This window comes from Taeniopygia guttata, chromosome 15 (assembly GCF_048771995.1).
Source record: "Taeniopygia guttata chromosome 15, bTaeGut7.mat, whole genome shotgun sequence".
NCBI lineage: Eukaryota > Metazoa > Chordata > Aves > Passeriformes > Estrildidae > Taeniopygia > Taeniopygia guttata.
In genome coordinates, this window is record NC_133040.1 from 5547586 (window position 1) to 5575262 (window position 27677).

The following is a 27677-nucleotide window of genomic DNA, read 5'->3' on the forward strand; positions in this document are numbered from 1 at the left end:
CATCCTTTCATCATCATCCAAGAGGATCAGTGGGCTGAGGTGTAAACAGGTTGGCCAACCCAGGCACAAGGAAATGGTGAAAATAGAACCATAAAGTTAAGACTTTGAAGACCTGAGGCTGGAAGCACTGGCTTGCAGTAACCCAGCCCTGGATCCATGTAACTTACCCTGGGTCTTATTGGGAGCCAAGAGCAGACTGCACCACCACCCTTTGCAGTTGCTTCACACAAGGCAATCCCTGCAGGAATTTTTCTTCAAAGGCACCCACTCAACAAACATTACATACAAACAAAGAGCACAGAAGCTCTAAGAGAAATTTGGGGCTCAAATTGTAGGGCAAGCAGGTCAGATTTTACTACCTACATAATTCAAACTCAATTAGAACTGGCAAAAATCAATACACCAGTGAGGGCATACTGAAGAAAAACTCCTCCCTAAGCTGTCTTCCCCATAGGTGGAGACTGAGTGAATTTAAAGGATGAAAGAGCAAGGAAGAAATTGGAAGTCAGGAATAAAGAAACCAGACTACCCAGTTTACAAAATATATAACGTCAGTAAGAAATTTTGTGAAGTAAAATCAAAGGAAGGCAAACTGTAATTCTTCCCAACTGCCCTAACATGTGAGATTTGAAATTATAACCTCTTTTGGGCAGTGCCTCCCGCTCTAGGGCTGTCAGCACCTAACATACCCATTCCTAACTTTCTTCTTTCTACACTGGAGGGTTAATGCCCACATCTATGGTGGCACATGTGCATGGCCTTGGTGGCACACTCCATACTCTTGCTGCCCTCACTGACCCTGGCAGGCTGTGAGACACCCCAGGGCTGGCCAAAGGTTGGTTCAAGTGACAAATTCAGCAGCTCTTCAGAGTGCTGGCCTGGAGTAGAGCTCAGTGCTGGCCAGTGGCTGCTGTCATTAACAGAGAGCAGATTTACAGTTAAAGTGCAGGAAAAAGGAGTCATCTTGCACGGAGATGCCAAGGAGGCCCACTGTTTTCCACAAAATAGCCACAGCTAGAGCTGGAAGCCCATTTTCTAGAAGGTTCTGCCTCGCCAATAGCAAAATCACAGTTCATCTAGGCTTTTTATAGTGGAGGCAGGGCTGCACAGTCACTGTATTTAGTAAACTGTGCCAGGCATTCAGGGATCTTCCTGATTTGGCAGCCTGTTTATTCTGGGGCACCTCCCTGCTTGCTTTCAACTCAACCCTACCAATCCCTCCAGTTCTAGCCCCAGTGGGGTTGTGCTTCCTATTTTCCCAGTTTGGGAATTGGCAATAAATTTATTTGGAAGCAAACAAACCAACCAACCTACCAAAATGAAACGAAAATTGTAGAACTCCCTCTTAAAGCCAAACCTCTTTTCAGAAGCAGGGAGAGCAGCAGGCAGAACTATGGGGTCCTTCATTCCAACAGCCCCAGCTCTGCCTGGTGTCATGTATCCTTTACCTCCCCTTCCTCACCCATTCCCCAGGAGAGCAGGGACTGCACTGTAAGCCAGGAGTCCTTGAGAGAACACAAAGGGTTGAAATGCCTGACCAGCCATAAACAAACCGCTGTGAGAAATATCCTTAAGACTCAAACTGATTCACATGCCAGAGAGCAAGCAAACTATTAATATTCCTAGCAGAGATCCAGAATCCACTGCACTGCTCCATTCTCTGTCATCTCCTACTGTGCTCTTTGTAATATTTTGATTTCTCTATATGCAACAATTAAGTGCAGAGATGGAAGCACTCTCAATTCCCATTTGTTGAAGAACTCTCAGCAAAAAGGCAGCAAACCAAAGTAATCTGAATTAAAAAAAAAAACCTGCCAGTCTCTCTATTAACTTTCCTTTTTTCAGAGTTTTTGTATTAAATAGCACTGCTGAATCTCTGTGTTACAGTATCAAACAAAATTAAACTCTACTGCAAAAAAATTCAGAAGCCAAGTTCTTCCCTTCACATACAAGTAAGAACCTACCTGAAGGTCAAGACATTCACAAGTTTTCTACCATCACACAAATACCACAAGAAAGTTTTTTAAAAGGTTTGTATATTTTTTTGCCTTACTTCTGTTTCACCTGTCTCATGTTCATACATCCAGTTATTGATATTCCTGGTTACTTTTTAAGCAACATCTGGAATTATTTTATCATCACAAATAAATTCTTTTGCAAAAATAAATGCTGGTTTACATTCCTCTCTCAGGATCTAAGAGAATCTACTCAAGAATAACATAGAAATGTCATACCCTCTTTTATTCTCAGAAAACAAAGCCCACCAGCCGCAAAATTATGTCCATGGTGGTACAAACTTAACAGAATAGGTCCTGTGTTTTAACAGATATTACGGGGAAAGAGTATCAATGAAGTTGTGATAAAAATAATGCGGGAAATAAATGCAACAACTCTTCATTAACAATAAGCACCTTTTATTGACTGTCTTACCATTCAACACTCAGTCCATTCAAGCTCTTCAACTGCTGAACTACAGTCCAGTTTAGCATTTAAATAAAAGATAATGCAATTTGACTTGTACAAAAAGTGTTATACCTGGGTGGCACAGAATTAAAGTTCTATTTTGAAAAGCCATAGACACAAATAATCACTACTTGTGATTTGAAAATTAAGTCCTATGTATTTCAAAGTAAAAATTAAGACATATCTTCCATCTGATGCTATGCTTGTAAAAATGCCTACAAAAATGTTTGTTCAGAAGGCAGACTGGTTGGAAAGTATTTTCTATTTTACCATTTAACAAATGATATCACAAAAACTACTAGGCAGCAAAATATTTCAGGTAAATTTCACACATTAGAAGAGCTCCTGACATCATCATGTCCCAATGATTTCAGTAGGGCCCATACAGCTCAGCACAGCAAAAAAAAAAATCTCTGTAGTACAGTCTAAAATTTAGCTACCTATCATTTGTTACAAGATTTAATTCAGTGGTCAGGAAACTTAAAAATCAAATACACCTAGGAGTCTAGTCATCAGATACTGGTTATTCCCATTCTTTCTCCTTGCTGCTTTTAGAATTTTATGTCTGTGTTATGAAGGGCATATGCTGCTTCCCAGTGTTTTAAGATCTCTTCAAAATTGATTAGCAAACTTTTTGAGAAACTGGCAAATTGCCTTTTATAAAGAATACTTAAATATTTTTTGCCATCTTCTTTTGACCTTATTAAATTCCTATCCAAGCCAATAAAATTAACCAGAGCTATTTTGCTGCAAGAACACCAGCTTATATGCCAACATGAATATGCAGGCAAAATAATTTATTTTATCAAAAATTAGCACACGAGTGCAAATAAAACTTCTTCTGAAAGTCCTGGACTCTACAGAGTTTAAGTTTTTCAACAGTATCCAAGAAGAAATAAAAGTCCATCTGAGGAAACAGTAAGAAAAGCTACTGAAGTAAGTCCTTCACTATACATGCAAAATAGCATTTCTTGGAAAAGCAAAAATCACGTTGTTATTTTCCTTTAAATTTCCTTTTCCTGTAGGATGGAAAATTATTCCAAGAGATAAAAAACATCATCACTATTATAAAATAGTGGTGTCTCCTCATGTCAGTGAGATTTAAGTTTGTTATCAGCAAAAATCAATATGAAAGCAGAGACAAGCAATTCAGTTTGTAGCAGAAATTCTTTTATATCCATGCACCATCTTCCCCCCCCCCCCCCCAAAGGAAACCCAGTGTGGGAAATGATCCTTTAAAACAAGGTCATTAAAACTAAACAAAAATAATAGAAAAAAAGAAAACCTAACCAAAGGCAGGCATACATTACTGAGGCAGTGAATGGGATTGTTAGACACCATGAGGAGTTAAGACCTCTGTGTAGATTCCACATGGCTGAGATCCTGGGTTTCTACTCTGCTTGTTCTCAAAGTACAAATAGGGATTTATTTTTTATTCCCAAAGCAGAAATAGGGATTCTTTTTTATTTCCCTTCCCTGCCTGTGTTTTTAAAGGCATCCAAGATATCCAGGATGCATTGAATATTTCATAAGGCCAATACAACTAAACATTTGCTCAAAAACTTGAGTTAATTCTGTGAAGTAATTTAGACTAAAAATGGAATAGCTTACATCAGAAAGGCACCACAGTTCACCCTTAAATATTTTTACTTGGATTCAAGCTCCAGATTTCTTACTACATATAACACAACCAGATCATGCAGTGACATTTTTCCTCCATTTGCCCTAACTTAGTCAAGAAAGTCTCAGTGTCCATCCTTGTTATCAAACACTGAGTTGTGTCACAGCTGCTTACAGGTGAAGGCAGATTTCACACTAAAAGAAGTGTTATTTAAACAAATAAGAAACGAAACCAGCTATAATCAAAATGTTGATCTTCCTTCACTGAGGTACTTAACATATGAACACTAACTATATAATTTACAAAATAAATTTATCAAGTGTCTCGAGACATCAAATTATATCATTAATAAATATTCTAACAGAGTAAGATAATTAATCATGGTATAAACCCAAACAGTAAAATGATGTATTAATATTAATAGGCTATTTATAATTTTTGATGAGTGTAAATTATACAAACTGAAAAATTAAAAAGCAATTAAAGGTATTCAACTACTCTTGAAGTTTTATGTCCCTCCAAAAGAATTGTTTTGTGGGGGGGACTGAAATCAATGCCATCAGTGACAACGGGAACATAGTCTCACCTTAAATCTAATTCACAACTCAACCCTGTCTGTCAAGACAGACAGCAAGTTCTTGCTGTCATGTCTTCAGGCTGGAGCAGAATTGTGCTTTTGTTCTACAGTGACCCCTACAAAAGAACAAAGCAAAATGTTCTTCTGTCTGGAAGACTCGAAAATGGTTTGGGGCTTTTCTTCATTTGCAGGAATTATTCATACCTGCTAAGCCAATGCAGATGCATGTGAACCATAGTGGAGTTCCTTAACAGTCACATTACTTAGTAAAGCACATGCTCCATCGGTAATCACATTTGAAATAAACACTAAAGAAAAATCTTCTACAATCTGTTTGGGCACTGTCAGAACAACTTGCCATTTCTAAACTGGAAGCTGTTTTTTCAAATAACCACCTAAATGAATAAGCTGAGAAAGAGCAGAAAATTAAAAACAGATGGTGACCATTTCTGCAAAAGACTCTTTAAGAGCACATACATTTAAGTCCTGATTTTGTTACCCAAACATTTTGGGTCACTGTCAATGAACATTTCTTGCAGACCATAAAATATCCTTAGAGATCTTTACTGACAAGACTGTAAAGGCAAAAGTATTTAGTTACCTAAACATAAAAACCACAATTTGTGGATGCACCATTTGGGCAAAGTCATCTTAGGAAAGGGAACACACACAGGATATTACCATTACTGCATGACACCCTTGATATTTTACAACTTCCACAGAACAGTTCATTCCTTAAGCCCCAGAAATGCCACAGAACAGTCACTTAAAAATATTTTTACAGCTGGAAATCAGCATTTTTTCTGAATTTAACATATCTGTAGGTAAACAGAATTAGCAACATTTCTTCTGAACAAAGCAGCACATTCTGTTCTCCCTGCCCCCTCCCCAAAACAGAGGCAAAAACGCAGTTCCTTTTCTCATCACAGCTCCCAGGCCAAGGACAGTGCTGCTCTGTGGAGTGCCAACTCCTCCAAGCACATGACATGCTTACACAACTGAGTGGGGCATCCTGACCCAACACTGGGAGATTTTACTGCACATGCACTTTTCCCATGTAGACTAAGAGGAAATGTAAAGTATTGTGCTGACTTAAGGCTACGTAATTTTAATGACAACAAAACCAGTAACATAGCAGAAAAAAAGGGAAACAGATATCGCCCAAGATTTTTTGTAAGAGATCAGTTGAGATGAGGCATTCAGGATGAACCAACACTGAACAAAAGAAATTCTAAAAATCCTTTAAAGCTGTCGGACTTTCCTATCAGTGTTTTTAATGTTGACATCCAGTGTTTCTACTTTCTTTGTGAGCCGATCCAGCATATCATCCTGCTCTTCTATCTCAGTCTGCAGGCCAAGAGCAAGGCTTTTCAGGCGACTCAGCCCAGAAGACATCTCATCTGCCAGGGTAGAGAGGGACCATAAGGAATCAGAGTGCTACAACACAGATTATCTGGACACCATCAGGATTCCTTTTTCTCCAAAAGCCTGGGTTAGAAAACGTTAGATACAATTCCTCAAGTGTCAAATTTCTCTGAAATAGAGGAAGCACTGGTATGTTCATAGTTGTACTGTTACTACCAGAAATGGTCACTTCCTCTATTTTACATTTTACATCTGGTGTTAAGCAAATGCTTAACACCAAACTGGATCTTTATCAAATTACATGCCCTGTAATATAGTTTTTACCTTTTTTTTTTAAATGCATCTCATAGAAAATTTGGCACATATGTTCTCTGCTCAGCATACACAGCTCACTACCTCAATTGTTTTTCCTTAAACTTCAATCAGAAATGACACCAGTGAGCTGCAGATTTAAGCAGTTATTTATCATAGATTAAACAATCCCATTTCTAGATTTTCTAATTGACCAAAAGGTGACAATTTCATTGCATGATTGAGCATATTACTATTAATTTTTCCACAGCTTTTGAACAGAAAAAATGGGCTTCCACTAGCTCTTATGACTATTTCTTTTTGATTTATTCCTTTCTGATTTTTTCCCAACCTCTTCTTTCTAGGTCAGCTACACAGTGACACATGTAAGCAAACAGGCACTTTGTCTATATGCTACAGAACAAAGGAAGGCAAACTCACCTGAATGGTTTTGAGAAGTAATAAAAGAAATGCAGCAAATCCACAAGTTAAATATTTGATGCCTTTCAATTCTTAACAATTTTTAGCAAAACGTGTATTTCAAAAACTGTGCATTGCTTTAAATTATTTGGGTCTAAACTGATGTACCGTGCAGATAATTTTGAAATGCAAATACAAGCAAAGGATTTTTAAAATTATCATCAAATTTTACATGTTAACTAAACAAAAAAGAGTTGGCAATATATCACTTAATTATTTTATCTGGCTCAGGAATCAGAAATTTGCAATTGTATGACATCAAACAGCTTCAGTTTCCCCACTCACCTAAGTTGGTATCAATTTTCTGGTGGTAAGCTCGCAGTTGTTGGTTCTTTGGGTAGGCATCCCTTTGTACTGAAGAAACGAAATCTGCTTTGTTGAAGTCATTTTCTGTTAAAAGTATAGAGTACAGAATATTATATAATGCAAAAGCATGTGAGAAGAGGTTTTGAAGTTTCAGCAAGGCTGTTAAAAATTAAGTTTGCACACAGCTGCCAGGTAATCACGTAACCAGAGTACAAGGAGTAGCCCAAGACCATTGTCTCTAGCCAGCTCTCAAGACGAACACTTAAGCTACGATTATTCTCTTTTGGGCTGACACTTGTAGCTGTGGTCGGGAGGGAAAAGCACAGGGAGCCCCCGGCGCGCACCGGGCGGGCCCGAGCGCTGGGACGGGACCGGGAGCCGCTCTGCCCCCTGCTGCCCGGAGCGCGGCACCGCACGCAGCGGCACGGGACCGAGCCCAAAGCCTTCGCTGCGTTCCTCAACATCACCACCGACAGACAGACAGACATCCTGCTGCTGTCCCGCTCCCGCTGTGCTAAATAACCCAGGCCCTTCATAAAGAAACAGTTATTTAGTACGGAAAAGCCCTCATAGAAGTTAACAGATTGAGAGAAGGAAGAATGAGGCCAAACGCCATACACCGCCTTCTGAGAATCAAGACTTCAGTATGAAGGCTTAGAATCCATGTCTGAAATAACAAGGATAATGTATCTGAAAACTATGACAAACAATGGTTAAAAGGAGAACCTCTGAATGTGTAACGTTTTGGCAAACTTAGGGAAACACTGTCTGCACACTGTGAGCATTCTCTGCAAATATAAGCATCAGGTGCTTTTAGTCTCTAGCAGGTATAACATCTTCACTATGGATATAAAGACATTAATGGAAATAATTCCCTAGTATTCAAAGCATGAAGGCTGGGATACAATCTGCAGATGTTAGGCAGCAAAGTAAGTCAGTAGCTGGGCAGGCTGAAAGGGTCTCTGCCTTCATCACTGCAAATTTGTCCCACATAGATGACAGGCATTCAGTGTAAAATGAAGTTAACAAACCTGAATCATCTAGCTTCCTTAAATTTGGATGGCTTTCCTGGTATTTTGACTCTTGTTCTTTACTAGACATCATTGCTTCTTTTAACCTAGTAAAAAAATTAAAAAGAAAGCATTGCTGTTGACCTCAGCATTAAAGAAAAAAAGGTAGCTAGACCACCTTAGAAGTTTACAGGAGTTTGAAAGAACCAACAGACGTTTTATTTTCTGATTTTCTGATGACTTTTCAGAGATGCTATGGGAGACAAGTCCCAAATAAGTTTATGTTACTTACCTGCTGTTACCATAATATTCAGGGGCTCCATTCTGCTCTGGTTTGCTCTCTGGTGGTTTGGCTTTGAAGTAGTTTACCAAGCCCCCCCAAACACTCTTGATGCTGTTTATGTGCTTCTGACTCGTTTTCAAGTCCTGGTCCATTTTATCCACCATCTGCTCCGTGCGCTTCAGAGCCTCTCCCTGACGGACGAGCTCCTGAGGGGCATTGACAGAAAACCAGATCATACACCCAGGATGAACTGAGACCTCAAACAATCTGCACTAAAGGTGTCACTCTGAAGAAAAATAACAGCATTCCTTCATCTGTGCAGATTATTTCTGAGGGCAAACAGCTTTTTCCCTTGCTCCCCTTCCTCCAGGGCATTTCAATCAACAGCTGCATGTCAGCCACTGCATTAACCAGCTGTAAAATCCTGAGACAAGCCAGGTTCCTGCCACCTACCACAAACAACATCCAGTTTTCTGTACTAGTCTTTTGCCAAGCTGACATTTTCATCTATGGCTGACCACCAGATGTGGAAACGCACAAGTTTACAGCAGATGAATTTCTAGCAGGACAAGCAGGACAATTTCTAGTTATGAATGGCACTTTCATTGGGAAGGGATTCTATTTTCACCTTACTGGGATGTTTCTGATAATTTAGAAATAGAATAACCAAAGGAAATAAAGAAAATAAACAAACAGAATTTCTTCAGACTTCAGAAATATTTTAATTAATTTTAGCAGTGCAGGATTTAGAAAATTTTATATATAGAAGTACATTATTTTCTATTTCAGCAGCACAAGTGCTCTTCCAAAGTAATCCAAAGATTAATGCTAGCAGGAAAGTTGCCTGCAGCTACCACCAGTGCAAAACAAAGAACTTGTGTTCATATTCTTGCTAAAGTCTGGGAAATTTTACTTGAATATTCCTTTTTTTGCCCTTTCAATAAAGCACAAACACACAGACTTCAAGTTTTACCACAGGCCCTGTGTCAAGCCTGAATTCTTGATTCTTCACTTGTGATTTCCTGGACAAATAAATCACGAGTCTGAAAGTTCACAGAAGTCCCACCAAGAACCCTCTGAGCATAAGGACTGGCTGCAGCTGCAGCTTGGGGATGCTCTGGGGTTAATTTAGGCAACCACATCACCCAAGGAGCATCTCATTATAGCAGGTGACACAATGGACCCGAGCCTGAGCACAAAGTGCTGAAACAGAGCCTCAGGAATGAAGGAAATGATTAATCAGAGTGAACCGAAGCACATCACAAACAACTTACAGGGAAGGCCCTTCATCTAAACAAGAGGACTGCTAAAAAACTTTTTAGTCAGCTAAAAATTAGTAAGAACTGCTGAAAGCAGCTGAAAACACGGCGCAATCCCAGCCTCAGTACTATTCACACACACAGGCTGTAACTGGGATTTTTCCCTCAAAACCCAAACGCCACCACCCCGAAAACACACGGCCAGGTTGGCTGGAAAACCCCGAGAAAAATGGGACACAGGGGGAAGCAGGGTCCCCTCCCGCAGGGCTGAGCGAGGGGAGCCTCGGGCCCTGCGGCCGCTCCGCCCCGGCTGCCCCGGGCCGAGGGCTCCGCTCCGGCCCGACCCACCTCGGAGGCGGCCACGCCGATGCGCTCGGACTCGTAGAGCAGGGACAGGGAGCGGGTGGTGCTGTCGGCGGTGGCGGCGGAGCGGCGCAGCACCTCCTGCTGCAGGTACCGCTGCCGCTCCGCGCCGCCCGCCCCGCCGGCACCCGCCGCATCCTCCTCCTCGTCCTCCGCGAACGGGTTGTAGCTCCTCGGGAGCGCCGACATGGCACCGCCGACCGCGGGAGCGTCCGCGAGGAGTCCGAGCCCCTCACGGAGCCCCCGCCTCGGGCCGCGGCCGCTCCGCTGCTTCTGCCCACGGCACCGAGCGCCGGGCGGAAGCGCTGGGCGCAGCCACCGACCGCCTGTCCCCCCGCGGGGCGGGGTGAGCGCGCCGCAGCGCCGCTGGCAGACAGGCGGCTGCTGGGCGGAACCACTGCGGCGGGGGGAGGGGGAAGTATGTGGACTGCGCAGGGAGGGGCGCGGGCAGGGAGGGCGGGCCACCGGGCGGAAGTGAAGCCGCGCAGGGCGCTGCCATCTTTGCGGCGTGATTGGTGCGCTGTGCTCCCGCGAGAGGCGCCGATCTCGCGGGCGGGGGCGGGCCGAGCCGGCCGGCGCCGTTCCCGTACAACATGGCGGCCGCGGCGGTGGCGGCGGCAGCGGCGGCCGCTGCCACGGCGGCCACGGCGGCGGCGGCCGGAACGGCGGCCGGGACGGCGGCTGCCACGGCCGGGACCGCCGCGGCTTCCTCCGCGGGCCCTGCAGGGCGCGGGAGTAGCGCGGCCACCGCGCGCGGCTTCTACTTCAACACGGTGCTGTCGCTGGCGCGGTCGCTGGCGGTGCAGAACCCGGCGCCTCTGGAGAAGGTGAGGGGCGGTTGTGGGGAGCGGCAGTTCCGCGCGGGGCGCTGCGGGTGTGCCGGCTGCCGGGCTGTCACGCGTGGGAGCCGCGTGTGGCGGGGGCCGTGCCGCGGGCTGGTGGCCTCTGTGTGCACAGGACTCGGAGCAGCGCGCTCGGCGCCGTCCGTGCCCCTCTGTTCGTGCCGTGTGGGGGGTGTCCGCCCGCCCCCTTGGCCCTGCCAGGCGGGCTGGGGGCGGCGAGCGCCCCCGCGGGCCGGGAGATGCCCGGGGGGCGCCTGGCTGTGGGCCCTGAGGGGCTTCTGTGGGCCCTGAGGGGCTTCTGTGGGCCCTGAGGGGCTTCTGTGGGCCCTGAGGGGCTTCTGTGGGCCCTGAGGGGCTTCTGTCAGCCCAGCCTCGTCCGGCCGTGCCTTCGGGGCAGCTGGGCCTCAGGGATGCTCCTGTGGGCCAGCTTGACCCAAAAACTCGGAACAGCAGCGCACCCTCGGGGCAAGGAGCTGGATCTTGCTGCGTGTCCCCCTGATCTGTAGAATATAGTCTTGTGGGAATAATTAATCTCATCTTAATTAGGGCTGGTTGCTTTCCGCCGCGTATCTGGTTAAATCCAGGCGAGGCAGCCGGTGCCGGGTGAGATGAAGCCCTGCCGAAGGGGAGCCACGGGGATCCGTGTGGGCAGTGCCCCCGAGGGGCTGCCCCGCTCCCCCCGCAGCAGGGATGGACAGCCTGGCGTGCTGGGGCTGGGCACCCATTTACAGCATGTCCCAGTTGCATCAGGCAGTAATCGTGACTACACAGCTGAAAAAAGCACCGCTCTGTGGTGATGAAAACTATACTGCTTGTTTTCAGCCAGCTGTTGCAGCCTTCTTTTCTTATCTTTTGTTTGGAAATGTTCCGCTGGTGTTGCTGCCAGCGGTGGATAATTTTCCTGTGCCCCGCTGTTGGTTCACAAATATACAGGTGTTTAATTTTTTTTCCCCCAGTTTGGCAGAATACAGCAGTTCAATGATAGTAGCAGCTCATATATAGCCAGAGTTGCTCACTCATGTTATTGTAAATGTAACCTGATGTGGAACACATGTATCAGCAGTCATCTTCCAAAGTTCATATTTCCTCTGCTGTAGTTTATACTGAGCAAGAGGATTATCTGTTTTGTACTACAGATCTTGAAATTAGGAGATCTGGCAGTTGAAGGACCAGAACCTAGAATTTCACTGAACATCCAGTCAATTTTTCTAATCCTCTAGGGAGGTTGTTTCTTGCTTTAGAAATGTCAAGGGGGGGTGTTCAGAGAGTTATCTAAATAGGAAGTGACTTCACATTCAAACACAGGTGAGTCAAACATAGTTATTTATAAAGAAGGCCCTTTCTAGATAGTATTTATTAACATCAAGGAAATATATAAAAAGAAAATGTCCTTGTTGCATTTCCCATTCGTTAACAATTCCACAGAAGAAGAAAGTATTTGGGAGATTTGATGTAGTCTTTAAATGTGTGTTTGTTAAGTATGGAATAAAGTAATAGGTGAATAGTGAGAAAATATTAACTCTGTATACTTAATCTGTTATGTTGAAAGGATTTGAACAGGAGTCATACTTAGGTTGGAAGTTGGTAACAGGTAATTTTTCAGTGCTGTATATGTAGGAGGCATTGATACAGAGGTAATCAAAGCTCCATCCACCTGTTTTTTGTTTACAGGAATTGAGTAAATATAATAAAAGTGTCTGCTGCACATTTCCTGCACACCTAAAAGTGAAGTAGTGGAACTAAGGCTTTATCATACTTCAGCACTTTGATCAAGTGTTGAAGAATACCTTTAGATTGACTTATGTTGTAGTAAAAACATTTGACATCTACTTGAGATTTTTCTGCCTTTTTCTGGTTTCTGTCATTCCTCAGTCTTTCCTTGCCCTTGGATGTTCTCAGTGAGATGGATGACAGAAGGAGGGTAATGTTGCCAAATGTATTCCAGAAGGTGGAGAGACCACTGTGCACTTCAAACAAGCTTCAAATTGGTTTCCAATCTTGTTCCACTGTTCATTCCCTCTGCTGTTTTTCAGGTACAAAAGCTGCTCTGTATGTGTCCAATGGATTTCCATGGGATTTTCCAGTTGGATGAACGTCGCAGGGATGCTGTTATTGCTTTAGGAATCTTCCTAGTTGAATCTGATCTTCAGGTATTTTCCCTCCTTAGGCTACCTATTTACCTTCAAAGATCTTGGACTAATTTGAGTTGATCAATGAATGAAAAGTTGGTGTTTGCTCTTTGTAAAAGTAGATAAAAAGATCAGAGATAAGGAATGGGTGCTGTCAGGGGAGCAAGGAAATACTGATAAGTGTGATGGGCAGTAGCCATGGCACTGCCACAGCCAAACTGCTGCTGTGTTTTCTGGTCATTGTGGCTTAAGCAGAGAAGGGAAAGAGTATTCAGCAGGATTTACTCTAAGTGTGTCATTGCATTTTCCTCCCCACATGCTTCTGACTGACAGGGATGCTCCGATGCCCTCCCGAAGGCCAGGTTTGCAATAGGCCCTTTCATGCCAGGATAAACAGACAGGGTACACAGGCTGCATTGTACACAAGCATCCCTTCTGTGTCTGCCAGCAGGGCCAGCACAAGCTGGTTCTCTTCCCTTTGCTGGGCCTGGTATTGTTCTGTGGAGAGGAGGGGAAGCATGGACAGAGCCTCAGGTCCAGTGCTGTTAGGCCTTACTTTAAATTCTTTCATATTACTAAGGTTTGCATCAGGCCTGAATTGCCTCCTATTTAGTACCCATGTGCTATGGTACAGCTTGCATGGATATTATTGACCTTGTTCTTTTTATTTTTGTGTTTGTTTGGGGGTTTTTTTCATAAGGCAGCTGTACTGTGCTTTGATTTGCAGGTGAGGGAGCTGAAGTGTTACTTAGATGTGTTAAGTGGCTTGTGTAAGGCCCTGGGATGCATCATATGTACTGAATTGGTACTGGCACTCTGAATTTCTAGCTGTCTTAAATTTGTTTTGGGAGCTTGCTGTCAATTAATAAAGCATTTGAGGTTAGGTACTGTTCTGGAACTTTCTTCTCCAGCTTTTAGAGAGAATGAACTGTTGTCTGGAGTGAAAGGCTTGGATTTAAGGCATTGAATTGGATTACTTTCATTTGCTTGTTTTGAAATCAGTTTTGCAATAGTTAAGAAGCCTGTGGAGTAATCACTAGAAGCAAGTTCTGTGTATGCTAATGTCATTTTACCATATCTCTAAAGTATCTTGAGATTATATAGTTCAGCTTTTTTTCTCCTTTTTAAATAGAATATTTTCTTCTTTAGCACAAGGACAATGTGGTTCCTTACCTTCTGCGACTCATGAAGGGCCTTCCCAAAGTCCAGTGGATAGAAGAAAGCAATGCACGGAAAGGCAGAGGTGATGTTTGGACTTTTCGATGTCCGTCATGGAATGCCAGCCAGGAGATAGAAATAGCAAAGGTTGTTCAGGACGGGGTTCAAGGGGAGGGGAGAAGTCCTGCTGTGTTCTTACTTAGCTCCTGGCTTGGCAGCCTTTAATATTGATTTTCTTTAGAAGCCAGAGGAAGTTGAATAGGTCCCTGTTTTCCTGCTTTACTGCTTTTGATGAATTGCACTTTCCAAATAGTTCTGTGTTCAATATATTTTGTTATTAAACTGCAGAAGATTGTGTAGTAGCTAGAGTAGAAGAGTGGAACATGAGATTTGTTGCTCTACTTTTAGCTTTGATGCTTAGTTGCTGTTTAAATCACTTCATTTTTTGCTCCCTTAGTGTAAGAATACTTTTATACAGTATTATCTAATTAGGGTTTATTTCTAATAAGTTGAAAGCCTGGGAAGGTTTTTAATTCTGATTTTTCTTTAAACATTTATGCTGAAATTATGATGGTTAGAGTGCTTCTGAATTTTGTATGTAATACTACTTTTGTGTACAATCTGCCTCAGAACTTTATGACATGGGAGTCACTTGTGTCTTGTTGCTTTGTTACAGTTTGCTCTTTCTATGTTGGTTCTCTCTATCAAGTCTTAAGTGGCTGATTTTCTCTCCATTACTTTGCAGGTTTGCTTCCAGTGGCAGAAAACTTCAGCTTCTGCTTGGTGACGTTGTTATCTGACGTGGCTTACAGGGATGCATCTTTCCGAGAGGAGGTGGAGTTCAAGTTTGTGCTCTTGTATTACCCAGTTCTCCAATGCTGCAGTCCTGACAAATGTCTGGAGAAGAGCACAGCTGCTCCCTGTCAGCAAGGGGCTGATTGCTTTGGCATGTGCACTGATGCATTAATTGCTTGTCTTAATAGTCAAGTACCTAGAGGATATTCATAGGTCTGCAGTTACTTTTGGGTGTCAGTTGCTGAGCCAGAGTTTTAAAATTCCAGTTTTGATACTGAGGCTGGGAGTGCTGCAGTTTCATTGTGTAGTACTTGCAGCTCACTGCAGACTTTACAGAAGATATGTAACCTGAGTGAGTGCAATATAATCTTTTAGTCCCACAACATTAAGAAATCTTCACAGAGGTGCTTATGTTAATGTTTACAAGTTTCAGTTATTATAATGATCTGGTGTAAGATAATGATATCTCTTTACCAAAAGATATTTTTGTATGTCTGTCTTGATTACTTTAGATTTTGGATGCAGTCCTACAAGTAATGCAGTTCCTGTTGGGAATGTGCCAGACACCACAAATGCATGATAAAGGTAGTGATAAAATTGTTACTGTATTTGTAACTCCTGTCCTCTGAACTTCTCTTGTGTTTGTTTGCTGGTTATCAGGATCAAGCATGAAAAGTGAGTTTTGTCTTTCAGCTTCCCTTAGCACTTCTCTGTTTGTTGTTGACTGGAAAATACGGAAGCAGAATTGTAGTAATTTGTGATGCTTTCATGGTTTTTTCCTCTGCTTGTACAAATCAGTTGTTGTAAAGCAGTTTAGGTTGAAACAGTTTAATGAAGTGGTAGCAAAACCATGAAGAGGAAGTTCTAAGTTACTGTTAATTGCTATTACTTGTGTTTTTCTTTTCCAGAATATTTATGCAAGTATGCAGTGCCCTGCCTGATAGGAATTTCTCGAGCCTTTGGTCGCTATAGCAATTCAGAGGAGGCTCTCCTTTCAAAGCTTTTTCCTAAAATTCCCCCACATTCCCTGAGAGTTCCAGAAGAGCTTGAAGGAATTCGCCGTCGATCCTTTAACGACTTCAGATCAATTCTTCCCAGTTCTCTGCTCACTGTTTGCCAGGAAGGAACACTGAAGAGAAAGGCTGGCAGTGTGTGCAGCATCACCCAGGTTTGTATAACTTGCTCTGTGTTGGAGTCAGCACTGAGATGATTTTGTGGTCTCAGTGGAGTTAAGACTTAAGCTTGGATATGCAGAGAGTCTATTAACACATTGTTTGTGCAGATACAAATGTCTTTGTTGTGGTTCCTCAACTGAGTTTCAAAATAGTTTTCTAGTTTCTGAATTACAGTTAAAGTATCAACTGTGCTAGTAAGTCTTTACGTGGAGCATTTGGCAAATCCCATTCCTTGTGTTATTATCATTAAAAGGCATTGTAATGTATATCTGTAAAATTGGGAAGCTGCACTTCATGGCTGAAGCTTTCATGAGAGGATACAGGAGCTCTTTCTGGTTTCATGATCTGTTCATTGTCTTGGGGGAAGACTGGATTCAGATGGTGGTTTGAAACTACAGATTGTTACTGGAATAGTTCCACACAGTAGAGGAGTCATCATTGTGATCTCTTCCCTTTAGTCAAAAGCACTGAACTGGCAATTTTAACTTCCCATTTTTGCCTGGAATTGAGCTGTTAGACCCAGCAATATGTAGTTCCTGTTAGTTTTGCTTGAAGCTGTGTTTCATTTTTAATGGTACAATCTATTCCCTGACAGGTTTTTAAATATTGTATAAATATTTTCTAAAATACAGCTTTTGTGCAATGTTTCAGGTTAGTCCTGAACGTGGACTTCCAGCTCCCAGCTCTCCTGGAGGATCTGCTGCAGTTCATTACTTTGAAGGTAGATTACCTTAAGGAACAGTCTGTTATTTGGGGTTTTGCTGCTATTTATAGAAAATTTGAAATAAATAACCTTTTGACTCCTTCCTCTGCCTTTAAAATTCTTACAGGAATTCAGTGGCACATGGTGGCTAGGATTTTTTAAAAAATTGTGGTTTAAAGCATGTAGGAAGTAATTATTAACAGCGGTAATTTCCAGGCTCAGTTGTTTTTCACTTGTTTCTTGATTCCCTTCCTGCTAGGCAGTGCCTAGTGCTGAAGAGCTTAATTCAACTAGGCCAGAAAGATTTCAGGAGATTAGGCTGAGTAACTCTGAGGAACAAGAGTTAATATTGTGCTTCAGAAGACAGCTACATTCTTGATCTAGCGTCTGGAATTTTGAGGCTTGTGGCACATTGTATAAATCCAAAACAGCTGCTCCATTTGGAGTGAGCATGATGTGGGTCATTATGGAAGACCCAGTAATTTTCAGAAGCAAGAAATACTGAAGGAGACACTGAAGTGGAGTGTTCACTAATGTGCATTAGTTACTGTATCATAAAAGGCCAAAACATGAGAAAGTTTCATGAATTAACATGCAAACACTGAACTACTGAGCTGTGGTGGAGCTCCATCTGTGAGTTCTAAATCAAAGGAAGGCTTAAAAATAATCTCTCCTTCGTGAATCATGTGGAGGACTAGCTCTGCATCTATGCTGTTTTGGTGTCTCTGGTTTTGTCTGGCCCTTTCAGGTGTTTAACAGTTTGGGCTTTCTCTCTTTCTGGGCCATTCTCTTCTCTCAAGCCTTGGCTTAAATTAATTTTTTCCACATTGCTTTTATTTTTTCTTCATGTTGCTATTTCTAGAGGCATCTCTTCCTTAGTCATATAATGGGATTACAGGGTAATTCTTAAATTGCCAAGTAGCAGCAGAGCTGTTTATCTTCTGTCTACTGTGTTGAATCAATGTATTCTTCAATGTTGTGGTCTTCATGGTTTGAATTAAAACAATAAACAAAACCCATAGGTTGTAGGTTAGAGAGATATTATTGTGGTAGAACAGAAATAATCTTAAGTCTGTAGATGGACAACTTTGTAAAATCTTTTGGATTATTTTAATTGTCTCTTTGGTAGAGTTATGATTATTCCAGTCAGGATTTTATTTTGAGTACTAACTTCTACTAAATATTTCACCTCCGGTCAGTCCTTGTATTACTTCTGTTGATATAATTTGTGAAGGTCTTGCATTCTGAAGAAGATGAGAAGTGACCTTGGTTTTATTCTGGCCAAGGCTAACAGCTTAAAAAAAAAAAACAACTGAAGACATTTTTTTTGGTGTAAATAAATAGTCTTACTTGAAAGCCTGTTAATCACAAGAATATTACTCTAGCACAGCCAGCTGAGTACTTCAGAAAGGCATGAGATGCAATTTCTCAAGAGGAAACAGAGCCAAGAGCAGTTTGCTGAGCAAGTTGTTTGCTTTAATAGAGTACTTGAATCTGAAAAATAATTTGATTCTCTTTGCTTTCAAATTGATCTGGTGAATTGGTGCCTGTTCTAAAATGAACACTGTGCCATGTGTTCTTTTAATCTAATACAGGGGAAAGCCTTACAGGATGGTTTTGACTTAACCTATTCTTTGCATCTCTGTGCTTCTGATTTAAGGGGCATTTACAAATGTTTTCAGGTAGATGTGCATCAGTAGTGTGGAAAGGTTTGTCAGAAGTATCTCTGACATGGACACAAGTTACTGTAATTAATTCTCTGTTGTGATAGTAAACTCCTAATGACAATTGTATCATAGTCTTTTGTCTTAAATCACTAGTAGATGAGCTGAAATGCACCTCTGGAAAGTTAAAGACTGTGTTAGAAAGAATTATTTTGTAGTGGCTAAATGCTTCTATTAAAGACAGTTAGTCTATTGTTTGTGACTTGTATTTCCGTCATTTTTTTCTGATCAGGTTCATATCTTCCTGATGGGAGTGCACTGGATCCTGATTATTACTTCTCCACAATCAGTTCCAGCTTTTCGGTTTCTCCTCTCTTCAATGGCATTAACAATAAAGAGTTTAACATCCCGCTGGAAATGCTCTGGCAGCTGTTGAACATGGTATGTGATGGCTCTTTATCAAGATTGCAGTGACACTGTGTTCCAGATATTTGCTGGAAATAGATGCAATTTAAGTTTAAGCTTTTAGAATTGCAAGTAAAATGACAACCTTTGTCTCTCAAGTTTGTGTAATTTTATTTTTATCACATTTAATGTCATGCTTCAATGAAAAGCTCTCATAATAACCATGCAGAATCTGGAAAATTAAGTACATTTATGTCAATTGCTTCCTGCTTGAGTCTGGCAGACCACTTGTTCTGGTGTAACCTGCATACTGCTAGTTGCTGAAATAGAAGAATGGGTTTTGCTGTGAGAGTGAGACTTCCTGAAGGATTTGCTGGGAATTCACACAAGTGACAGAAGCTGCAGGCCCTGTCTGCTTCTGGCATCAGCTACTCTGGAACAGCAGAGAGGCTCAAATGTTCTTGTTGCAGCCTTATTTTCACCTGAGGCTTCATAGTGAAGTGACTTGTGTTTCCTGTGCATAAACAACATTAAATTATATTCTGCTCCTATCTAGAGTCATTAACAAGAAATATCCTGTTTTAGTTTGGTTTTTTTTCCCTCCATAGGTGAAGCAGATAGTTGAGGATTCTCTTCTGAAGACCTTAGATGCAGTTTTAGCTGAAGTTGCAGAGGTATGGTTTTACCCTCCTCCTTTAATAACTTTAATGCTTCATTTTTTGCCTTATTACTTGCAAAATGAGTACTTATGTAAGGTATGCCTTCTCTTTGCAAAATGACACTATTTTTCTTTTTTGAACAGTTCTTTCAGTGGTTTAAATCTAGCCTTGGACTGTGTAAAAATGGTGAAGGGGGGTGATATTTTTCAATAACATAGGAGGAAATAGTTATATTCCTACATTAGCTCTGTTGTCCTAATACATTACAGCATCGGTTGCCCAAAACTGGTTTACTGTAGACTAAGGTCTTTCTTGCATGTTGCAGTGACGTTTTTTTTCACATATATGAAATGCATTGGTTGTTTTCAGTTTGTGGCTTGGAAACCACTGCTGCTGTTTTAGGTGCCATTTCTATGAGTGTCAGTGTTGCAGCTTATGGGCTCTCAGAGGTGGCAGACTTGGTTCTTTAGGTCTGCGAATCCTCATTTCAGAACAAAAATTTGTTTCTTCTTCTCCCCTCCCCTGGGTGCAGTTCTGTCACAGCCTCCACCCTATTTTATGGAGTTTGCCTCATTTCCTCAGGGCATAAAGCTGTGGTGAAAGGGGTGTGTGCTAAAATGTGTGCAGAAATGACTCTGCTTTGTTCTCAGCCTCCCGTTGAGCACTGCCATGTTCGAAATGGAGGCATGAGTAGAGAAAACTTCAGCCTCTCTTTTTGCCATCTCAGTAAAGTGAGAGATTTGAGTCTCCCCTTTTTTTTTCTTTTTTGTTTTTAGCCCCATTGTTAGAGAAACAGATGTGCTCTTCAGATCAAACAGTGACTGAATTTTGTTTAATGCATTGAATGGCTGTCCTTTTATTAAAAGTAGAGTGGGAAAAGCTGTGAGGTTACTTCTTGTACCTGTTTTATATGCTTGTTTACTTTGTGGAGGTGGAGTGAGATTTACTTATTTGTATTAATGGAAAATACTTCCTTTTGAATCTGACAGATTGCTTCTTTTGTCTTTCAGACGGGTTCTAATACAGATCTCTATTACAAAACCTTCAGTGACCCTCTTTACCTTGCTCAGTTTAAAATGCTGAGAGACACACTATACTATATGAAAGGTATAATATTTATTTATTTTTATTTATCCTTCATTATGTTTAGGATCACAAGCATCATCTGCTTTGTATTGAGTGTTTGAATATTGGGTTTGCATTTCCTAGGAACTCTACTTACGGTATTAAATTCGTATTTTGAAATGTTTCCATATTAAAGTGCCATGAAAGTAGAAAAAAATATTTTGGCCACCATTAAGAGGAATAATAGATGACATTTGAATAATCTGTTCACTGGTGGATTTTTTAATGATATTTATTTTTTAGACAGGAGATAAACTTGATTAAATAATATAATTTATAATGCAGCAATGACTTTTATATATGCTGTCATTTTGATACCCTGACTTCCATCCTTCCAGTATAATGTTGTTTCCTTTTCTTTCTTTAGATCTTCCCAACTCGTTTGTGAAGGAAGTCCATGATTTTGTGCTGGAGCAATTCAATAGCAGCCAGTCAGAAGTTCAGAAAATCCTCCATGATGTGGATCGACTGCACAACGAACTGAGCCCTTTAAAACTGCGTTGTCAGGCCAATGCTGCCTGTGTGGATCTCATGGTGTGGGCTGTGAAAGATGAACAAAGTAAAAAAAATACTCCTTGATCTCTGCAGTGTCTGTTTGTTATGTTCTAAGTTGTAGTAATCCGTACAGAGTAGATGGTGCTCAGAGAAATATTAAATTTCAGTGGAATAATTTTTTACTTTTAGAATACAAGGGTAAAACTTCCATCAAAAGATTGTCAGATTAGTTGGCTGGTTAGTTAGACATCTCTTTATAGAAATGGAAACAGAAACTTCCTATTACTTATCTCCGGGGGATGCTATAAATGCTGCTATAAATGCATGCAGCTATTTATTTTCTAGTTTCTGTTTTATTTATTGCTCTTTATGTCTTAATATAATGTCTTAACTGAGAAATATCTCAGTTCTTTTATAGAAAATGTTTTTTCTTCATTGCTAGCAGGACTGGGAAGCTCTTTCTTACTTTTCCTCTATTTTGTTTCTTCTTGCGTAAATCTTATGTCTGCTGAATATGTGGAGGATTTTTTTCCTTTGAACATTGCAATATTTAATTTCTGTTTTATATGAAGTATGCTCAAAATCAGCTTTAAGTACTGTAATTCTTTCAGTCACAGTGTTTTACAGAGCTGTTTGGTGCAGGTGCTAAGTTTCTAAAACTGCTTTTGCAGAAGCAGCACTAAATCTTACACTACAAGATTGAAATTTATAAATTCACTCCATTATTTTAGAAATTCCATTAAGCATTGGGTTTTGTGTGGCCTAATAACAAATTTGAAATAATTTTTCTGTTGGATTTTTTTATTTAAGGTGCAGAAAACCTGTGCATCAAGTTATCAGAGAAGCTGCAGTCAAAATCCTCAAGCAAAGTCATAATTGCTCACTTGCCACTGCTAATTTGCTGTTTGCAGGTCTGTCTTTAGAGGATTTGTCATTAATTACTGAAATTACTCACTGTATCAGTGAATGAGAATTTGGGGAGTTTTACAGGTTACTAGAACATTTTATCTGCACTTTTTATTACTTTCCATCACTGTGTTCTATATTTGGATTTCAGAGATCTGGTATGAAAATTAGGAACTGCTTTTAGAATTTTCTTAGGTTAGCTACTTCTTGAAGAATAGTATTCATGGCAGGGGTTTTAACCAGAATTTAATTTCTGAACTACTTACCTTCTTAGTCTATTATATAATTAATTAAAATATTGGGACTGGCAGGCCATTGAGGTTTTAGACTAAGCCTTGGTCGTTCTAATTTTTGTCTTCTTATTGGGCACTTATTCAGTCTTACAAATGTGGTGTTTTCCACCACATAAGCTGTAAGTTATCAGCTTCCTCTAAATATTTGAACTTGTACATTATTTTTGGAGAGTGCAGTTCACTTCATGTAACTCCTGTGAAAACACCCAGGAAGAGAGCAGCAAGCCTTGAGTGGTGTATGACACACTCTAGAATAACCTAAAACAGTTAGAGGCTTAAAATGTCTAAATCTTATGCTAAAAATTGAATCTCTCAAACCATGTAGGATTTATATTGTTTTCTGTTTGTTTGTATTGAGCTGAAGTTGCAAGCTTGCAGCTGAAATAAAAATAGCACTGTTTTATTCTAAAGCTATGTTTTGGTTTTTGTTTTTTTCTTTCCCTTTTTAGGGTCTGGGTCGTCTGTGTGAGAGGTTCCCTGTTGTGGTTCATTCTGTCAATCCATCATTGAGAGACTTTCTTGTGATACCTTCCCCAGTGCTTGTGAAACTTTACAAATATCACAGCCAGTATCACACAGGTAAAAGAAAAAAGCCTATGCTCCAGAATGATTGTTTTCCAACTTTTGTGTCTTTTTCATACTTTTTGGTATTTTGTGGTGATGCAGCTATAGGTGGAAATGGAGATGGAAGTGTGTAATTTTTTTTGGAGATGGGGAGGAGGGAAACAAATGAAATTCTGGTAGAAGTGTATCTAAGGGTGAGCAGCAGAACTGCTGTGTGTCTTCTGACACTGAGCACTTCTGTCTTGAGTGAGACTCTGCAGCCAGAGCCAGTGCATAATTATCCTCATAGTGAGGGAAAAAAATCACATACCCACTTGGAACCTCCCTTGTTTCGAGTTGAGGCTGTTGTGTCTAATTCTCTTACAAAGGCTGCTTGTCTGCCCTGTAGCCTACTTTGCAGCTTGGGAGGCAGCCACTGGCTCTGTCCAAAGCTGCTGCTTCTCCAGAGTGAACGAGGTCACGTTCCTCACCCTCCCCTTGCACATCCTCTGCTCCAGCCGCATGACTCTCTTGGCATTTGGCAGGTTTTTGTTGTTGTTTTTAGATTTTAATATTGAGTTATGATTTCCAGAAGAAAAATGTTCTATTCAAATTGCTTGGTGATGCAAAATCAGTAATGCTAGAGCAAAACAGTAAAGTAGTAAGTGGCTAAATTTAGGAATAATAATGTGGGAATAGTCAAATGCAATAATGGCTTGTATAGCTCATCAAGTGTGTTGATTTCTGTACTCCTGTGTTCTTAGTAGGTGGGAATGACATTAAGATTAGTGTAACCAACGAGCATTCAGAGTCCACTGTGAATGTAATGCCTGGCAAGAAAGGTCAGCCATCCATGTATGAGCAGCTGCGTGACATTGCCATAGACAACATCTGCAGGTAAGAGGGGGCTGGCACCATGCTGAAACATGTGCTGTTTCCCTGGCATCATGCTGAAATGTGCTGTTTCCCTGGCAGAAGTGCCCATTTAGAAGGTTCTGCTCTGTGCTGCCATGAAGTCTTTGTGCCTTGTTTGGTCATGACTTCATTTTCCTTCAGGCATCTCTTGGTTCTGTTTATGTCCTAACTGTAAAATAATAATTCAGTCTTACTGTTTTGCTTTCCATGTCTGCTAGTCACCATTTTCAGTAGGTAGGTGTTTGTGTAGATATTCAGTAGGGTTTTTTTGTTTTTAGCTTAGGTTGTCACATTGACTGAGCCTCATGTAATGGAAGGATTGTCACACACTTGTGTGGGCAGTGATTATTCTTCCCTTTTAGATAGCTGCAGAGAGCTAGAGGGAAGACATAGTTGGTGACTAGAGACAAGGAATTAGAGTTTCAAAGCAGTAGATTCTGAATTTACCTTGTTGCATATTCACATCATTATTGTTTCTGGAGAAAGCAGAAGCAGAAACTTGGCTCATTTTTTAAAATGTATCTGCAGTGTTGCTTGGCAATCAGTTCTTACTCTTCAGTATAAACCTTCTTCCCTTATATATAGATGGCATGAATTTACAATAGTTAAAAGTGATATGTTTTATTGATGCATTATGTTTTTTCTGTCCATTGTCATTCCAGGTGCTTGAAAGCTGGCTCAACTATAGATTCAGTGATTGTTGAGGCCTTTCTTGCCAGTTTATCCAACCGTCTGTACATCTCTCAGGAGAATGATAAGTAAGTTGTCAGTCGTCATAAAACAAATTTTTCCTTCACTCAGTGAATCTGAAACTTATTCTAAGATATAGGTACTGGCAGTATTATTTTAGAATTGAATGTCTCTGAGATTAATGGGCTTGTGGATGGGCTCAAGATCTTCCCCATGCCAAGTCTTTGCAGAGCTGAGCCTGTTTTCATATTGAGAGGTATGGATTCAGTTTTAGCTGATTGAATCAGCAAATCTTTGGTGAGTATTAGCCAATTTTGAGTCCTCAGCTGAGTGATGCTTTCCCTTCAAGCTTCAGCTGTCCTTTTTGGCTAGACACTTTTGTCACTTGTGGCATTTTGCTCTGCTTTTAAGAGCCTCACTAACCAAGAAGTCTCATGGGGGAGGTTCTGTAGTAGCTGGTCTGACTGTCTTAGTATTTTGCCCATCATTTTTGCCTCTTTTCACTGTTGTGTTAGAACAGTTTACTCATGAGTTACTGTGGACTTCTTCAATAATGAGTTTGGGAGAGGTTATTTTTTTTTTTGAAAATCAGCTTTTGCAAATATATCCTCTAATGTTGGGGATGGGGGATGTATAGAGTGGCAGTATTAAAGCTGCTGGTGATGTTTAAATTTAATATAGGAACTGTTACTTACCTGAAATGTAACTGAATTCTTGATAACTTGTTGAACAGTTCCATTTATCACGTTGGGATTTTTGTTTGTTTTCCTAACAGGGAAGCTCATTTAATTCCTGACCACACAATTCGTGCTCTAGGGCACATTGCAGTGGCACTGAGGGACACCCCAAAAGTGATGGAACCCATCCTGCAGATCTTACAGCAGAAGTTTTGCCAGCCACCTTCTCATCTTGACGTACTCATCATTGATCAGCTTGGCTGTTTGGTCATCACTGGAAATGTAAGAAAGAATTGGCCAAGAGAATGCCAGTTCATTATTCCTTTCCTTTAGTTAAATGGAAATGTAATGCTTAAAAGCTTTGCAGAAAGCTTTTAAGGCTTCTCTTTTCTGCACTACAGGTAGATACTTGTACAGTCTTTGTGATATGAGACAACAAAAGCTATATAATGTGCAAAGTGCTGTCCCTGTAAAGAAGATGAATCCCCATAGAAAATAAGGGTCTTTTTTAAAAAAGACTATAAAGCCCACCAAACTCAATGTTTTCAAAAGTTATTAAATTTCTAAACTTGGCCTATCACAAATAAGTAGAGAGTATTTTCTTTTTGTATCAGTAATTAACTTTCAAAGTCTTGTATGTACAACATTTAAAAATATAGACTTCAGTCATACAAGGATTAACTGACTTTTTCTTAATGTTATTTGTGCATATGAACAAGCAATTAATTGCCAGAACTCAGAAGACGGAAAAAATGGTTTCCATCAGGAAGGCAGTATTAAAGAATATAAACAATTTGCTAAGATTTGATCAATTTAAAACATTCACAAAAGCACTTGTAATGTTTGCTTCATGGAATCTGAAACCATTGCTCAGGCTGTGGCTGCACACCTATCTGAAGAACTTGGTAATACTTAGAATATTTTACAGGGCTAATCTTTAGAGAGATTGTATTCAATAAGCTTTACTTAGCGATTTGGTTTTGTTTTTTTGCAGCAATACATTTACGGTGAGGTGTGGAATCTATTTCAACAAATCAGTGTTAAAGCAAGCTCAGTTGTTTACTCTGCCACAAAAGATTGTAAGGACCATGGATACAGGTAACACTTAGCTGTTTCCTTAAATATGTGACAGCTATATCAAATACCCTTTGTGCTGCTTTGGGGTTTTTCACTTTTTCCCACTATCAGGTTTTATTACAAATTTGTAAATTGTACTGTGCTTTGATGTTAAAAATAAATACGTTAATTTAGAAATAATAGCAATTCAAAACGCAGAGATTCCTGAAAATGCTTTTCACTACAAGTAGCATTGATAACTTTTACTTCTGTAAGGAGTCAGTTTTTGTGAAAGCTAAATGACATTGATTACAGACTTATGTTCTCTGTAATTACAGTAATTAATTACTAAATTGCAGTAATTAATTACTAAATATCTTAGCCCAGAAAAGCTGAGAGTATAGTTTGTTTTGTTTTTAATGTGATCCTGGTACGTGTTAGGGATTAAATTCAAACCATTAACAATTTAATTCTTTGTATGTAAGTTATGCATTATTGTCCCCACTAAAAGTAAAGATTATCACTGAGTTTGTTGGTAGCTGGAGTAGGTGGATACCTTTCAATGCAGAATGGGAATAGCTGTTCTGTCAGTACGTTTTAACAATGCAATCTCAACTTCAACAACTGATATGAGTTGTGATTCTTCTGCTCAAGAGCTTTCCCAAAACAGAAACACTGCCCTTGGCTGCTTTTTTGTCTGCTACAGGAAACTACTTAAAGTACTTTCCTTGTGGCCATGACAGCATCATAAATAGAACATCTTTCAAAGGCACAACTTAAAAATAGTTTTTCACTTAAGCCAATTGCATTTCAATTGTCAGTGAAGTGATGTGCTGCTCATAAAAACCGCAAGGAAAAAAACTGGGTGGAAATACGTCAGTAGCCTTATTACAGGAGTTACTGTCAGTATTATGAAGAAAACACTGACAATATAAAACCTGAGGAATTGCTTGTTCATAACTGTTCTTTCTCCTCAGGCACTGCTCCTTAGCAGTCATTAACGCCCTAGCCAACATCGCTGCCAACATCCAGGTGGAGCACCTTGTGGATGAGCTGCTGATGAACTTGCTGGAGCTGTTTGTTCAGCTTGGGCTGGAAGGAAAGAGAGCTAGTGAGAGAGCAAGTGAAAAAGGACCAGCCCTGAAGGTCAGATATGCACAGGTTTTTAATTGTGTGCAGCTATGCTTTATGTGGGTAGCACTGCTGAACACACAGGGAAAACCCTGACTGTGCTAAGCCTGAGAGTGCATTCTGGTGGTGGTGTGGGGTGCCTGACTGTTCATGTGGAGTGTCCCAGATAAAAGAGGGAATAACTGCAGTTCAGCTGAGACTGCCTGGAGTGTCAGAGGCAGAGCTGCAAAGGGAAGCATGGGATGCTCTGGAATCAGTATGAGAGACAAACTGCTGCACTGACTGAAACTGTGCAATT

General features: G+C 40.8%; 2 protein-coding genes across 3 annotated transcripts in view; one reads left to right on the forward strand and one right to left on the reverse strand.

The window, feature by feature from the left end:
* Positions 1-2393: 2393 nt before the first annotated feature.
* Positions 2394-10407, reverse strand: SNAP29 (synaptosome associated protein 29). Its single transcript, XM_002199151.7, has 5 exons — positions 10004-10407; positions 8406-8602; positions 8135-8220; positions 7083-7187; positions 2394-6061 (listed from the first exon to the last, which is right to left on the reverse strand). The coding sequence occupies exons 1-5, from the start codon at positions 10205-10207 to the stop codon at positions 5904-5906; spliced, it is 750 nt and encodes a 249-aa protein (XP_002199187.2). The 5' UTR covers positions 10208-10407; the 3' UTR covers positions 2394-5903.
* Positions 10408-10579: 172 nt separating this feature from the next.
* Positions 10580-27677, forward strand: part of PI4KA (phosphatidylinositol 4-kinase alpha) — a 54421-nt gene continuing 37323 nt past the window's right edge. The window contains exons 1-18 of one of the 2 annotated variants that reach the window (XM_002195771.7): positions 10580-10845; positions 12894-13010; positions 14139-14232; positions 14893-14981; positions 15455-15527; positions 15851-16110; positions 16769-16838; positions 18777-18925; positions 19498-19563; positions 20559-20655; positions 21041-21232; positions 21979-22079; positions 22817-22946; positions 23675-23807; positions 24488-24583; positions 25291-25474; positions 26187-26290; positions 27226-27394. In XM_002195771.7, the coding sequence (XP_002195807.6) occupies positions 10612-10845; positions 12894-13010; positions 14139-14232; positions 14893-14981; positions 15455-15527; positions 15851-16110; positions 16769-16838; positions 18777-18925; positions 19498-19563; positions 20559-20655; positions 21041-21232; positions 21979-22079; positions 22817-22946; positions 23675-23807; positions 24488-24583; positions 25291-25474; positions 26187-26290; positions 27226-27394 (2358 nt within the window). In that variant the 5' untranslated portion in view covers positions 10580-10611. The remainder of the gene's footprint in view (positions 10846-12893; positions 13011-14138; positions 14233-14892; positions 14982-15454; positions 15528-15850; positions 16111-16768; positions 16839-18776; positions 18926-19497; positions 19564-20558; positions 20656-21040; positions 21233-21978; positions 22080-22816; positions 22947-23674; positions 23808-24487; positions 24584-25290; positions 25475-26186; positions 26291-27225; positions 27395-27677) is intronic. The other variant, XM_012578097.5, reaches the window with a different exon arrangement.